At 32.8% G+C, this 14,122-nt stretch overlaps 1 protein-coding gene across 1 annotated transcript in view; it reads right to left on the bottom strand.

Moving 5' to 3' along the window:
• LOC137637029 (uncharacterized) overlaps nt 1–14,122 on the bottom strand; it is a 318,070-nt gene that overhangs the window by 130,185 nt on the left and 173,763 nt on the right. The window contains exon 8 of the mRNA XM_068369339.1: nt 10,496–10,649. Coding sequence (XP_068225440.1) covers nt 10,496–10,649 — 154 coding nt within the window. The remainder of the gene's footprint in view (nt 1–10,495; nt 10,650–14,122) is intronic.

The following is a 14,122-nucleotide window of genomic DNA, read 5'->3' as shown; positions in this document are numbered from 1 at the left end:
CTAGAGATATTGAAAACATGTCTACAATATGTTCTTCACAAACTCCAAACCCCTAAAAGATACATTTGTTTGGAAAAGCTGGTTATTTCCATCACTGAAGAGATAGGATGTTTGATCTTCCTGGTATAACTCCCCTAAGGAGGAAAGATATCATCTCAAATTCGTCCAAGTCAATAGCATTTGTTAAACATACTATACAAAACTAATTACATTGGGAAAATAGTCAGTAAACACATGTTGGATAAGTTCTTTTCTTTTCATAGGACCTTCGGTAACCAATTGTTACATCTGACCATTACTGAAAAACAATGGGAAACTTGGCAAGGTAAAGGTTTGGACAAGGGAGGATTAGACGAAAGAGGGATTCAACAAGCCACTACAATCACGGACAGCACTCACAGCCCAGACTGTACTGTAGACTCCCCTATGCCTAACTACACATGGAAAAATTTCCTCCTATCCTAAAAGAATTTGATTTGTCCTTTCTTCTCAGAAAAGTAGAGCTTAAAATAAAGTAGATAGAACGTCATTACTGACCTGGGTGTTTGGTAGATTTGATTAAACTTATCTAAAAAAAAAACTTTATAATAAACATCCAATTTTTTAAGAACATTTCAATAAAACATGACTGCATTGCATTCGATATACCCAATACCTGTTGTGTGAACAAGGAAAATATTTTCAATCGATGAATAGAAAAGTTATTTTCCCTTCTACATTGTACCTATCAGCTGGGAATAATGATACATATCATCTAGACCCAATATTATCCATTTACATGGTAAACGTTAATGAAATCAAATAATTATAACATTTTATTTGGTTCATCCATGATGTTTATTAACAATGCAGAAGATTCCACAGATTCCAAGAGAGGACCTCGACTTTGTCATGCATTTTGCACCATTAAAACCCTTACTGACAGGGTAAGACTTTCTTTCAACCTAATAACTACTATGCTAAGTAATGGCTTGTTCGGACTAAACTAAAGATGCCAAGATGTCATTATGAGGCATGATATTATTGAAACCAGAGAACTTGTTAAAAACTGGGTCTTGGTAATGGTGAAGGTCTTATTAAGGGCTGGCGTAACATTCCTAACCTCCTCCTTTATATGACAACTAGCTTAATTCCTCTAGATTTTACTTTGATCTAAAAACTAGTTTCTTTAATTTTGGAACTTCCTTGTACAAAGTTGATACTACCAAGCTAGCAACTCTTGAGTAATCAAAATTATTCCAAGAATAGGTTACAAACAATCTAACTATTCTAAAAATATATTCTATGGATATCATTTGATATCAGGATAAATCATGCTAAGGCTTAATTATCAAACTCATGAATTCTAAACTTTTACTGTAAAAATATATCTAACAAGTAAAGTAAATCTTTACCATTAAACAACACTAAAGTATTCCTCTAAAAATACTACAATGGATATTATCAATTTTCTATTCTGTTTCTTTTAAAGGTTTAAAAGCCACTCATGAGCAACAGAGGCAAGGGACAGTGACATTGGCCTATCAAGCAGGACAATGTCCTAGAGACTGACCATATTACAAATGATCAGCGCCCAAGCCCCCTCTCCACCCAAGCTAGGACCAGGGATGGCCCGGCAATGGCTGCTGATGACTCCGCAGATAGACGTATAGGCTCCCCCAAAGTAACAAACGAGTTTGAGCGAGACTCGAACCCCAGTCTGGCAATCACCAGGCAAGGACGCTACCACCAGGCAAGGACGCTACCACCAGGCAGGGACGTTACCACCAGGCAAGGACGCTACCACCAGGCAAGGACGTTACCACCAGGCAAGGACGCTACCACCAGGCAAGGACGCTACCACCAGGCAAGGACGCTACCACCAGGCAAGGACGCTACCACCAGGCAAGGACAGGCAAGGACGCTACCACCAGGCAAGGACAGGCAAGGACGCTACCACCAGGCAAGGACGCTACCACCAGGCAAGGACGCTACCACCAGGCAAGGACATTACCACCAGGCAAGGACGTTACCACCAGGCAAGGACGCTACCACCAGGCAAGGACGTTACCACCAGGCAAGGACGCTACCACCAGGCAAGGACGCTACCACCAGGCAAGGACAGGCAAGGACGCTACCACCAGGCAAGGACGCTACCACCAGGCAAGGACAGGCAAGGACGCTACCACCAGGCAAGGACGCTACCACCAGGCAAGGACGCTACCACCAGGCAAGGACATTACCACCAGGCAAGGACGTTACCACCAGGCAAGGACGCTACCACCAGGCAAGGACGTTACCACCAGGCAAGGACGTTACCACCAGGCAAGGACGTTACCACCAGGCAAGGACGCTACCACCAGGCAAGGACATTACCAACAGGCAAGGACGCTACCACCATGCCACCACAACCCTTACAATTACAATGTGTTATGGGAAACTAACCATTCAGAACAATGTTACAAAATGGAATGTTTTATAGATCCTTAAAAAGGAGAAAAGTTTTCAGAACTAAATGGAAACATAATAAAAAAGTCCTTGCATTTGAGCTAATAACTTAGCAACATCAAACTGTTAAATATAAGGTGTATTGGTGACATTTAGAGATGACAGATAAATAAGTATCAACTTATTTCAAGTTACTTATTTGGATAGATTTACTAAAATAATTATCATTAGAGATTAAACACCTCCTCCACAGAACTCTTCCGTATTCATCACCTCTTTTTCTTAATGCATGTAAAGTTTTTCTTTCAAAATGAACATTTAACTTCACCACCTACTGACATTACTAAAGTCATTAAAAGGGAAGGCAGTAAATGTTTCCAACCTACATGAACTGACTTCTGTCATATGAAACATGCAAGAACTGACAAAATATACTGAAGTTTCTTAAAAAAAAATCATATACAAAGCTCTCTTGTGAAGAAACAATAGAAAATATAATTCATTATATCATTATATACATAAATATCTCTCTCTCTCTCTCTCTCTCTCTCTCTCTCTCTCTCTCTCTCTCTCTCTCTCTCTCTCTCTCTCTCTCTCTCTCTCTATATATATATATATATATATATATATATATTCATATATATATATATATATATACATATTCATATATATATATATATATATATATATATATATATATATATATATATATATATATATATATATATATATATATATTTATATATAAATACATATATATATATATACATATATATATATATATATATATATATATATATATATATATATATATATATATATATATATATATATATAAATATATACTGTATATATATATATATATATATATATATATATATATATATATATATATATATATATATATATATATATATATATATATATATATATATATATATATATATATTCCATAGCATTAGATATGTTACTATCTTAAATACCAGAAGGTTGAAGTCCTGAGTGTAAATATGCACACAACAAAGGGATTTTGACGTAGGAAAAATCTATTTTCGGGTGAGATAGCCATGCGTCCTGATGGAAGTTCCCTTTGGCTGTTTCCTCCTGTATAATATTTCTGCGATTGATATTAAAAGAGAAATACCGTCAGGTTTCACAGGGTTCTAACCCCCGGAACGACTCTCCGTAGATATCGTGTATAATCAGGGACGTATCCTAAGATAACCATAGATATCTGCACCCCCAATAGACTTTATCCAAGAAATGGTTGATTTGGGGGAAAAAAATAGCTGTAATTTTGGGTGTTTGGAAGATTTGCTTCCCAAGGATCCTTATACCAACATTTGTTCTATAGCCCTCCACATACCATAACTGCTCTGTAGGAAAATCTACCAGTTTGCTTTAAAATCAACCAAGATAATTTCGTTAACTGAAATAATGATTAAGGAATGGGACATAAAAAATCTGAGTGACACCGCATAATGATTAAAGCGTGCTTCAAAATATAGTACAATGGTATATTTTTGTTTTATTGGAGATTGTAAAAATAGATTGAGCAAAATGAAATACAGTGCTCCAAAGGCCTTATTTCTGAATCCAGCTAATGAATTTCTTGTCTTGGTTTCACACAAATTTTGAATGGTTCCAGGTTGGAATGATCAAGTGAATGTGTTTCGTATTGCCGCCTGAGGGAGACATCTCTTCTGGAGGGATAGTGAGAAGCTAGTGACTAAAATTGACGGCTATGATGAACACCAGAAAAGAAGGCCATTCATTTTAAAAATGCGGAGAAATTTTTAATAAATGAATGAATAAAGAATGATAGAAAGGAACATAAATATTAAAGAATAAAAGGAACACAAATGATAAAGAATAAAGACCTATCACAACATGTCAAGAGATAGAGGAAGCAGCTCAGAAAATAAAATCTAAGAGAACATTTTTATGACTCCTGCTTACTGCATCATGTAAAAATTATGATTTAACTACTACCTTCGATAGGCTGAAGAGATGGCATGGCCATTGTTCGAATACTCAGAACTAGAGCTTTAAGGATAGCAATGTATTATTTGCTCATTAAGCATCCACCTATCTTGAGTAATTCAACCGGTCTCCAGGCCAGCCTCCAGCCCCATATAGCTGTGCTAACTTGGCCACTTGATCATTTAGAAAGGACGGTGTAAATATGTCTTTATCATACAGTTGAGTCTATTTGAATCAATATTATAAGAATGCTGTGCATGAAATTGATAACAAGTCAGCTTGATTTCCTAGCTATGAAATTTTCTCAAAATAAAGCTACTAGCAATTATATAATCATTGATAACTTAGAGTCAGGGTATTGCTGTAGGGTATCATTTTGTGCTAATGCTATCTATGCGTGTATTTTGTTTCCGGAAAATTAAAGGAGATTATATTTTGTATATTTTGTTTCTGGAAAATTAAAGGAGATTATATTTTGTGTATTTTGTTTCCGGAAAATTAAAGATTATATTTTGTGTATTTTGTTTCTGGAAAATTAAAGGAGATTATATTTTGTGTATTTTGTTTCCGGAAAATTAAAGGAGATTATATTTTGTGTATTTTGTTTCCGGAAAATTTAAGGAGATTATATTTTGTGTATTTTGTTTCTGGAAAATTAAAGATTATATTTTGTGTATTTTGTTTCCGGAAAATTAAAGGAGATTATATTTTGTGTATTTTGTTTCCGGAAAATTTAAGGAGATTATATTTTGTGTATTTTGTTTCCGGAAAATTTAAGGAGATTATATTTTGTGTATTTTGTTTCTGGATAATTAAAGGAGATTATATTTTGCGTATTTTGTTTCCGGAAAATTAAAGGAGATTATATTTTGTGTATTTTGTTTCTGGAAAATTAAAGGAGATTATATTTTGTGTATTTTGTTTACGGAAAATTAAAGGAGATTATATTTTGTGTATTTTGTTTCCGGAAAATTAAAGGAGATTATATTTTGTGTATTTTGTTTCTGGAAAATTAAAGGAGATTATATTTTGTGTATTTTGTTTCTGGAAAATTTAAGGAGATTATATTTTGTGTATTTTGTTTCCGGAAAATTTAAGGAGATTATATTTTGTGTATTTTGTTTCTGGAAAATTAAAGGAGATTATATTTTGCGTATTTTGTTTCCGGAAAATTAAAGGAGATTATATTTTGTGCATTTTGTTTCTGGAAAATTAAAGGAGATTATATTTTGGAAGAGTGACTGTATCATAGGTCTTAATTTCCATTCTCCCCATGCCCACAAAATTGAGATGACATTTCTCCATATAAAGTAAGACAATAATGCAGAGTAGATGCTTGAATTAATTTTTCTTAATCACGTTGGTGTCTCAAACTCTCATGGTTTCGGTTTCGCATTAATCAGAAGCCTAGTTCATTAATTATATTAAAAAAGTAGGGCGTTATGGGTCTTGAAATAGATAGTAAGTTAGCAATATTTGCTAGAGCAGAACATTAACGGTTATCAAATAAGATGTAGCCCATGATAAAATATCTTACAGGCTGTATCAAGAAGCCTCATTTAACCTCTCTCCATAACAGTGTCAGACTGGCCGGACTGAAAGCGCCTACTGGGCCCCTCTTACGAAAAAATAGTAATGGAAAAATAATGATATATACAGCATATAAATATATACCATATAAACATATGTATGTATGTATGTATGTATATGTATATATATATATATATATATATATATATATATATATATATATATATATATATATATATAGATATATATATATATATATATATATATATATATATATATATATATATATATATATATATATATATATATATATATATATATATAATATATATATATATACATATATATAATATATATATATACATATATATATATATGTATATATATACATATATATATATATATATATATATATATATATATATATATATATATATATATATATATATATATATATATAATTCTTTCAGGAAGGTGTATCTTGCAACCGTAAGGCTAACTAAAGTTCATACGATAAACTACAAGAGCTTCTATTTAGATTAAAGTTATTTAAAAAAGGCTAATCCTATTATGAAATAGTGTGGTCATAATCATTTGCTCTTGGTGCCTTATTAAAGCATAAGAAACATAGTTGTAAGTCTGGCATGAAAGGATGGTATAAGTTAAGTCATCTCTTGATAAGCAAACTCACTGAACACTACAAATGAATGTTCATCATTTTGATACAGATTAATCTGACCTTATCAGAGTACTTTGATCAAAAACATTAGATTAAAAGACCATGAAACTATGCTTAAAATCCATAAGTCTCCTCCCAAACTATGATATTCACTTGCTTAAACACCGAAGTCATTATGCAGTCTGACTGAAAAATGAACAGGCCTTCCCCTTCTTACCACTTAGCCTACCACTAACCAACTACCAAATCTTGTAATCTCAAACTCGACCAATTCTGCTCCTGTTAAAAATCTACGGCAATTACCAGTATTTTCCGATAAATAAAGTCAAGCTGGAGAGGTCAATGAACACAGTGTATCCAACGATGATTAAACAGAGTACTGGTTTAACTTGTTTGTAATCATGCAGATGGTTTATATTCATCGGGTGGTGGTATCTATCAGTATGAATCTCAGAGCAGGTAAGACAAGAAAGGGGAGCGATAAGAAAAATCTAATTTTTGATTAGGTGCCGGAAACCCGGTGTTCTTGATGATTTTAGCATGATGACTACAAGGTAAGATTCATTGGAATAATAAGATGGTCAGTTTCTTTTCTGAAGAAGTGGATGCTTTTTGTTTATTAATATCTTCAACCATAACCCTGTAATACAAACACCATGACCATTTTGCACAGAAATATCTAAACCGGTTGGTAGTTCTAAACAAGACTGGGAAAAAATATTAACTTAAATGTACGATCATTTAAAGTAAAACCATACAAAAGTAAATTTTCCTACTTTAGATAATAAGTAGAAGCAAATGCACCCTCTTCAATTTTCAAAATGGCACTAACTGAAACAAACATACTCTAGTCTTGCTGTCATTTAATAGGAAGTGGGCGCTATTTGTAGTATGGACATAAGGGACATCTTTTCAAGTAGCAATAAAAGGGAAGCCGACAACAAATGGGCAATTCAATTTTCTCAACTTTAATGACTGCAATTATATTTTTGACACCGCTTCAATTGAAAAAAAATACACTTCAGTCTTATCTCCTTCCCTTACCATTTGAACACACTCGATAACTGAACCTTGACAGGATAACGTTACTGACCTGGTCAATGATCCTCTTTTACATATTTTCAATGCATACCACTTTTACATGGCTTCTTTTGATTAAAAGAAGTACCTCACACTTACAAGAGTCGTGCACAATTGCTATATAATTTCCCTTTACTGAAAACCTATAAAATGTGCTTCTAGGCTTTATCTTCCCTGCCATAGCTTTTGTACCATGGTTTTCCACTGTCTTGGATTAGAGTTCTCTTGCTTGAGGGTACACTCGGGCACACTGTTCTATCTAGTTTCTCTTCCTTTTGTTTTGTTAAAATTTTTATAGTTTATATAGGAAATATTTATTTGAATGTTGTTACTATTCTTAAAATATTTTATTTTTCCTTATTTCCTTCCTCACAGGGCTATTTTCTCTGATGGGACCCCTGGGCTTATAGCATCCTGCTTTTCCAACTAGGGTTGTAGCTTAGCATTTAATATTAATAATAACAATAATAATAATAATGCATGCATCCTTTAGTTTTCTTCCCATTCAATTTTTATCCCATTGTGGTCTCAGTTATACAAGAGTATTAAGTTATCCATCACTTTAAGCTTACTTGAGGTTACCTATAAACCTATTTCTGGTACTCTAATTAGCCTTCCAAAAAGGAATCCCAGCCATTTCTTCTCCACAACACTATGCCAAAGTGTTCATATACAAATTGACTTCCATCACTGTGCTTTTCACTACCTTCTTTATGCCACATACAAATATAAGAGTTATTAAAAAAACCTCGGTGCTTAAACTCTGTGTTGTCATAGACCCAACTGGGAACTGAAGACGACTTCTTCAACACCATCAGGGAACAGTTCTATTAAAACTGTGGTATGTCTTTAGAAGAATTTCCCTTGAATGAATTAACTGCAGGCTGGCGCCATCACTAAACAATACCCAAGTTATGAATTAAAGTGAAGGAAAAACTGAATGTTCAAGTTTCATATTTCCTAAAAGAATACTTTTAAAGTCAAGACGACTCTTGAAATATAAAACCACTAAACACCAGGCCCTAAACACGTATTCCACTTAAACACCTTAAAACTACAACAGAAAAAGAAAGAAAGCTAATGCAATAATCCAAAGTAATCTTAATATAACTACAAAAGCATCGCAAAATACAGTTCACTTAACTATACTAAGCCAATTAGATGAACTGTTAGGAAAACAAAACAAAAATAAAAACACCTATACACTTTCTTACAGTCTATATAAATCTTAACTGAACAGGAATATAAAAACACATCAGCCTACATACTGCAAGTAAAGTGATTCTCTCTCACTCTCTCTCTCTCTCTCTCTCTCTCTCTCTCTCTCTCTCTCTCTCTCTCTCTCTCTCTGTGTGTGTGCGCGCGCATGTGTGACAAATATATCAATTTTAAATCCTTCTGTTTTCCAAAGTATAGTCTACCTGACTCATTTAATGTTGAAAGTAGTATTCTTTTAGGAATACATTCATACATACATACATACATACATACATACATCCAGAGCATACATGTGCATTTATATATATATATATATATATATATATATATATATATATATATATATATATATATTATATATATATATATATATATATATATATATATATATATATATATATATATATATATATATATATATATATATATATACACATATATATACATATATATATATATATATATATACATACATAAATATATATACATACATATATATATATATATATATATATATATATATATATATATATATATATATATATATATATATATATATATATTTATATATATATAAGCATAAAAATCACAGAAAAATGTGATGCTCAGATGCAGAAGAACCACAAGGAAAATGAAAATATGGAATATAAGATTAAGTCCTGACTAGTTTTGTGATACTTCTTCAGTCCTCTGAAGAAGTATCGCAAAACTAGTCAGGACTTAATTTTATATTTCGTATTAACATTTTCCTTGTGGTTCTTCTGATTATATATATATATATATATATATATATATATATATATATATATATATATATATATATATATATATATATATATATATATATATATACACATAGATATATATATATATATATATATATATATATATATATATATATATGTATATATGTATATATATATATATATATATATATATATATATATATATATATATATATATATATATATATATATATATATATATATATATATATATATATTTATTTATATTTATGTTTATATTTAAATTTATATATATATATATATATATATATATATATATATTTATTTATATATATATATATATATATATATATATATATATATATATATATATATATATATATATATATATATATATGTATATACATAGATATATATCATATATATTATATATATATCATATATGTTTCATGGAATAGAAAACATAACTATGTGGAACCTTCACAACCTGCCAAAATTAGGAAGGCAATACAGCTAGGAGCCCTGGGACTTTCAAAACCCTACAGTGAAAAAAAAATATTGACCATAATTGTGTAAATCTATTCCCTCAATTCCTTCCATCCTTCAAAACCAGCAATGCTTCAATTCCCTCTTTCATTTCACCCATTTTTCTCTCGTAATATAGGAAGTAAATATTTTTAATATGTAAACTTTAAGAAAATCAGAATAAAAAGATATTTTACTTGTTCATCACAAAGTCACAATGGATTCAGCTGTTCAAATCAAAATAAAAAAGAAATCAAGTTTCCTGAAATAAAAAACTACAAAAACATATTTCTTCAATAATACTCACCATCTCGAACATCTCCTGATTCAATTTCATACAGTCCATCAGCAAAGTTGTCTAGTCCTTCATTTTCCGAACGTGACCTAGCTCCTTCTGAGCGTGATTTCCAGCCTGAGTTGATAAAAGTGTTGAAGTTGGCACTAGGGTCACTAAGGCGCCGCTGTTTGCGTGACCATGAAATAGCAAAGAAAATGTCATAAACAGAACAAAGTTTAAAAGATATAAAATTTGTATTTCACTCAAAGGCATGGAAGAGTCAAATACAATAAACCTACTTCTACTGTGAAGTTTAAAAACATATTAAAGAGAATATCAATAATCTTTAAAAAAGAATAATAAGAAATAGGAAAAGAAAGTACAGTAAAAATCCACAATATTCATAGACATTTTGAAGCACCCAAGGTACTTCAAGTAGCTTTGAAAACAAATAAAATGAGTGCTAAAGATACAGTACCTGACCAAATCCTAAGAAAAAACACCAGTTCTCTCATCCATCACATTATGTCTAGTGACAGTGGTCTGCTATAGTTCTTTTTGGTGCCAAAATTTTGCATCAACATATTAATGAGATGACTAAAAGATCCTATCACATATAGGTATAAATATCATAATCATGGCACGACACAAAGGACAATATAGTTGATAATTCAAAATACATACAGTATATAAAACATTATTTCTAAAGTAGATACACAGCAACTATGTTTTACATTCATCTTTGCCATAATTAACTTTCCTTTCTGTAATTGGGAGTATAACAAGGGATAAATCGCTTCATATCTTCTACTAGTTAGTTACTCCAGTGCTTGTAATTAGTTGTATTGCTGTCATTTAATAAGACTACTGTACTAATAGCTTTCATTGTGCAAAGAGGTACTTGTTTTCAATATAACTTTATTTGACTTATAGATCCAGATTTTGTGTGCTATGCAGTTCTAGACATATCTGCATTTTCTTTACCAAAAAAAAAGGCAGAGGCTAATATGCGGCTCTGCTTACAAATTCCTTATTCCCATGTAGTTAAATGTCTATCATTGTAGTCTGGGCGACTAACTTTGAGAAAAGGTAAAGTTGAGAGGAAAGGACCCTTAACATAGATACAGTAATGGGTTTGAATTGGAACGATAATGATTATTTTTGAACATTTATTGCATTTATTTCAAAATGAACCCTTTACTGTACTTAAACAGCTTAAATTACAGTTTAATAGCTCTAGTTGATAGTGATTAACCAGTTAGACCTAGAATAAGCAGACATATCTGTATAAAATGTTAAGTAATAATCATACCCATGGCCCTATAATCAGAGAGACAAGAGTATAGTCAAAGTCTTAATATCATAAAGTATGTGATGTACTGTACATCCATAATGAAAGTTAGAACATAAGAAGCATTTGCCCCAACTGGAAGATATGTCAACAAATCAATTGATTCCAAAATCTCACAACTACTACTGGTCATATGGAATAAAAGTCTAACCACCTAGGAGTAGTGTTCTTGAAATAAACACTCCGGGCACTTAGACTCCGGGGAACACCTTTTTCCCCGACACGAGGAGCACATGGAATGCGGGTCGACCCCGGTCACCGAGAGCCATGCTCCGCAAGACTTACCCGCTTGAGCCCCGGGACAGCGACGCTGAGGTTCCATGGCAAAAGCGAACACAAACGACACACGGACACAAGGAAAAGGTGAGGAACACAGCGGGAATACGTGAGACACAACGTAAAGGAACACACGGGCACACGTGGGACAAGGGTTGAGAACACAAAGTAATCACGTGGGAACACAAGGTGAACGGTCGGGAAAAGCGAGAGAGAGCGGCGAGATGTTAACTACGCCGCGACCAGAAGCTTAATGGTTGGAAAGCGTGGTCACCCACATGACCTGGGTCGCTCCTGGGCGTGTATCCCTTCGCCCTGGAACGCCCTTGAGAGGCAGCGGAGAGAGGGGCAACTACGCAAAATTCTTGGTCGGTGATTAAGAGATCCCCAGGCTCTCCTAAGAAAGTAGTTTGAGGTAAGTATTCTGTGTTGGAACAAATAAAGGTTTATTATCCAATGCACCGCAATATGCCAATAGGATGGTATATTAGAGTCATAACCTAATTCTAGGAGTAACTTGTAAAATGGAAAGGTCTGGATGCAAGTCTTTTTAAGTCCTTGATCAAGTTTTTACTTTACTTTGAGACAGTAAAGGAATCTCTACTCTTGGTGTAGTTATGGAGTGACACACGACAAAGGAACCTGAGGTTACCTATCTGAAGCTGAAATAAGTAGAACAAATTTCATCTAAATGTTAAGATACTTGACCTAGGGGCTAAAAGAAAGTATCTGAAGACACTTGAGAACTTGAGAACCAGGTGAAGGTTCCATCTATGAATTGTGATCGTCTTCTTACAAACGCCCTTCTGAAATCATCAACACAATCTCTTTCATTCTGCTGAATACTAAATGTCGAGTTTTTTAATAAGCCTGAAGTGCTTAAACCAAGAGCTTCTCTTGGCGTCTTTGAAATAGGAATTAAGTATTATTTGTCGCCATATCTTTTAGGATCATTGAGGCTGTACATAATCATTAAATTGTTAGATAATATAAAGCGATAGTAATCTAATTAACATATTACAACAGAGAGGAAAATATCCTCAATATGAAGCTTTAAAACTTCAATTTGCTGCAGAAGGCAAGCTTATGCAATATAGTTACACTCCACTTGTACTCTTGTAATATGCATTCACTCTAAGCACCTTAATAAGATATACAATCTTCACCTGAAGACTCAGAAAGAAATGGTTCCCTATAATCCCCAAAACTGGGAAACTTGATCAGCAAGTGCCTCATGGCTATTCCAGTGAAAGAAAGGATAACAGTCAGGGGTTGTGCCTTTGGCAATTTAATTATTTGTGGTGAGGCCTATGCAATCCTTGAAATTACATTTTTCTTTTTCACAGGATTCAACATTATGTACCCATAAATGAAGTACAGCCTTGCCAATTATATAATAGTTGAGATAGTACCACTAGAGTTATTGGGTCCTTTGACTAGCTAGACAGTATTACATTAGATCTCTCTGGTTATGGTTAATTTTTCCTTTGCCTACACATACACCGAATAGTGTGGCCTATTCTTTCACATCTCCTGTCCTTATACACCTTACAACATTAAGATTAGCAAATAATTCTTGTTCACTCAAGAGGTTATCTACTGCGCTGTAATTTTTCAGAAGCCACTTTCCTCTTAGTAAGGGTAGAAGAGACTCTAGCTTTGGTAAAAAACTCTTCTAGGAGAAGGATTTGCCAAAATCAAACCATTGTTCTCTAGTCTTAGGTAGTGCCATAGCCTCTGTACCATGGTCTTCCATTTTCTTGAGGTAGAGTTCTCTTGCTTGAGGGTACACTCGGTCACATTATTCCATCTTATTTTTCTTCCTTTTGTTTTTTTAAGTTTTTATAGTTTATATATGAAGGATCTATTCTAATGTTGCTGATGTTCTTGAAATATCTTATTTAAATTACTTCTCTTTTAGTTTATTTCCTTGTTTCCTTTCCTCACTGGGCTATTTTTCCTTGTTGGAACCCTAGGACTTATAGCAGCCTGCTTTTCCAATTAGGGTTGTAGCTTAGCTGGTAGTAGTA

This window comes from Palaemon carinicauda, unplaced genomic scaffold, assembly GCF_036898095.1.
Source record: "Palaemon carinicauda isolate YSFRI2023 unplaced genomic scaffold, ASM3689809v2 scaffold5, whole genome shotgun sequence".
Classification (NCBI taxonomy): Eukaryota; Metazoa; Arthropoda; class Malacostraca; order Decapoda; family Palaemonidae; genus Palaemon; species Palaemon carinicauda.
The sequence above is the reverse complement of the archived record's forward strand: the minus strand, read 5'-3'. Positions and strand labels throughout refer to the sequence as shown.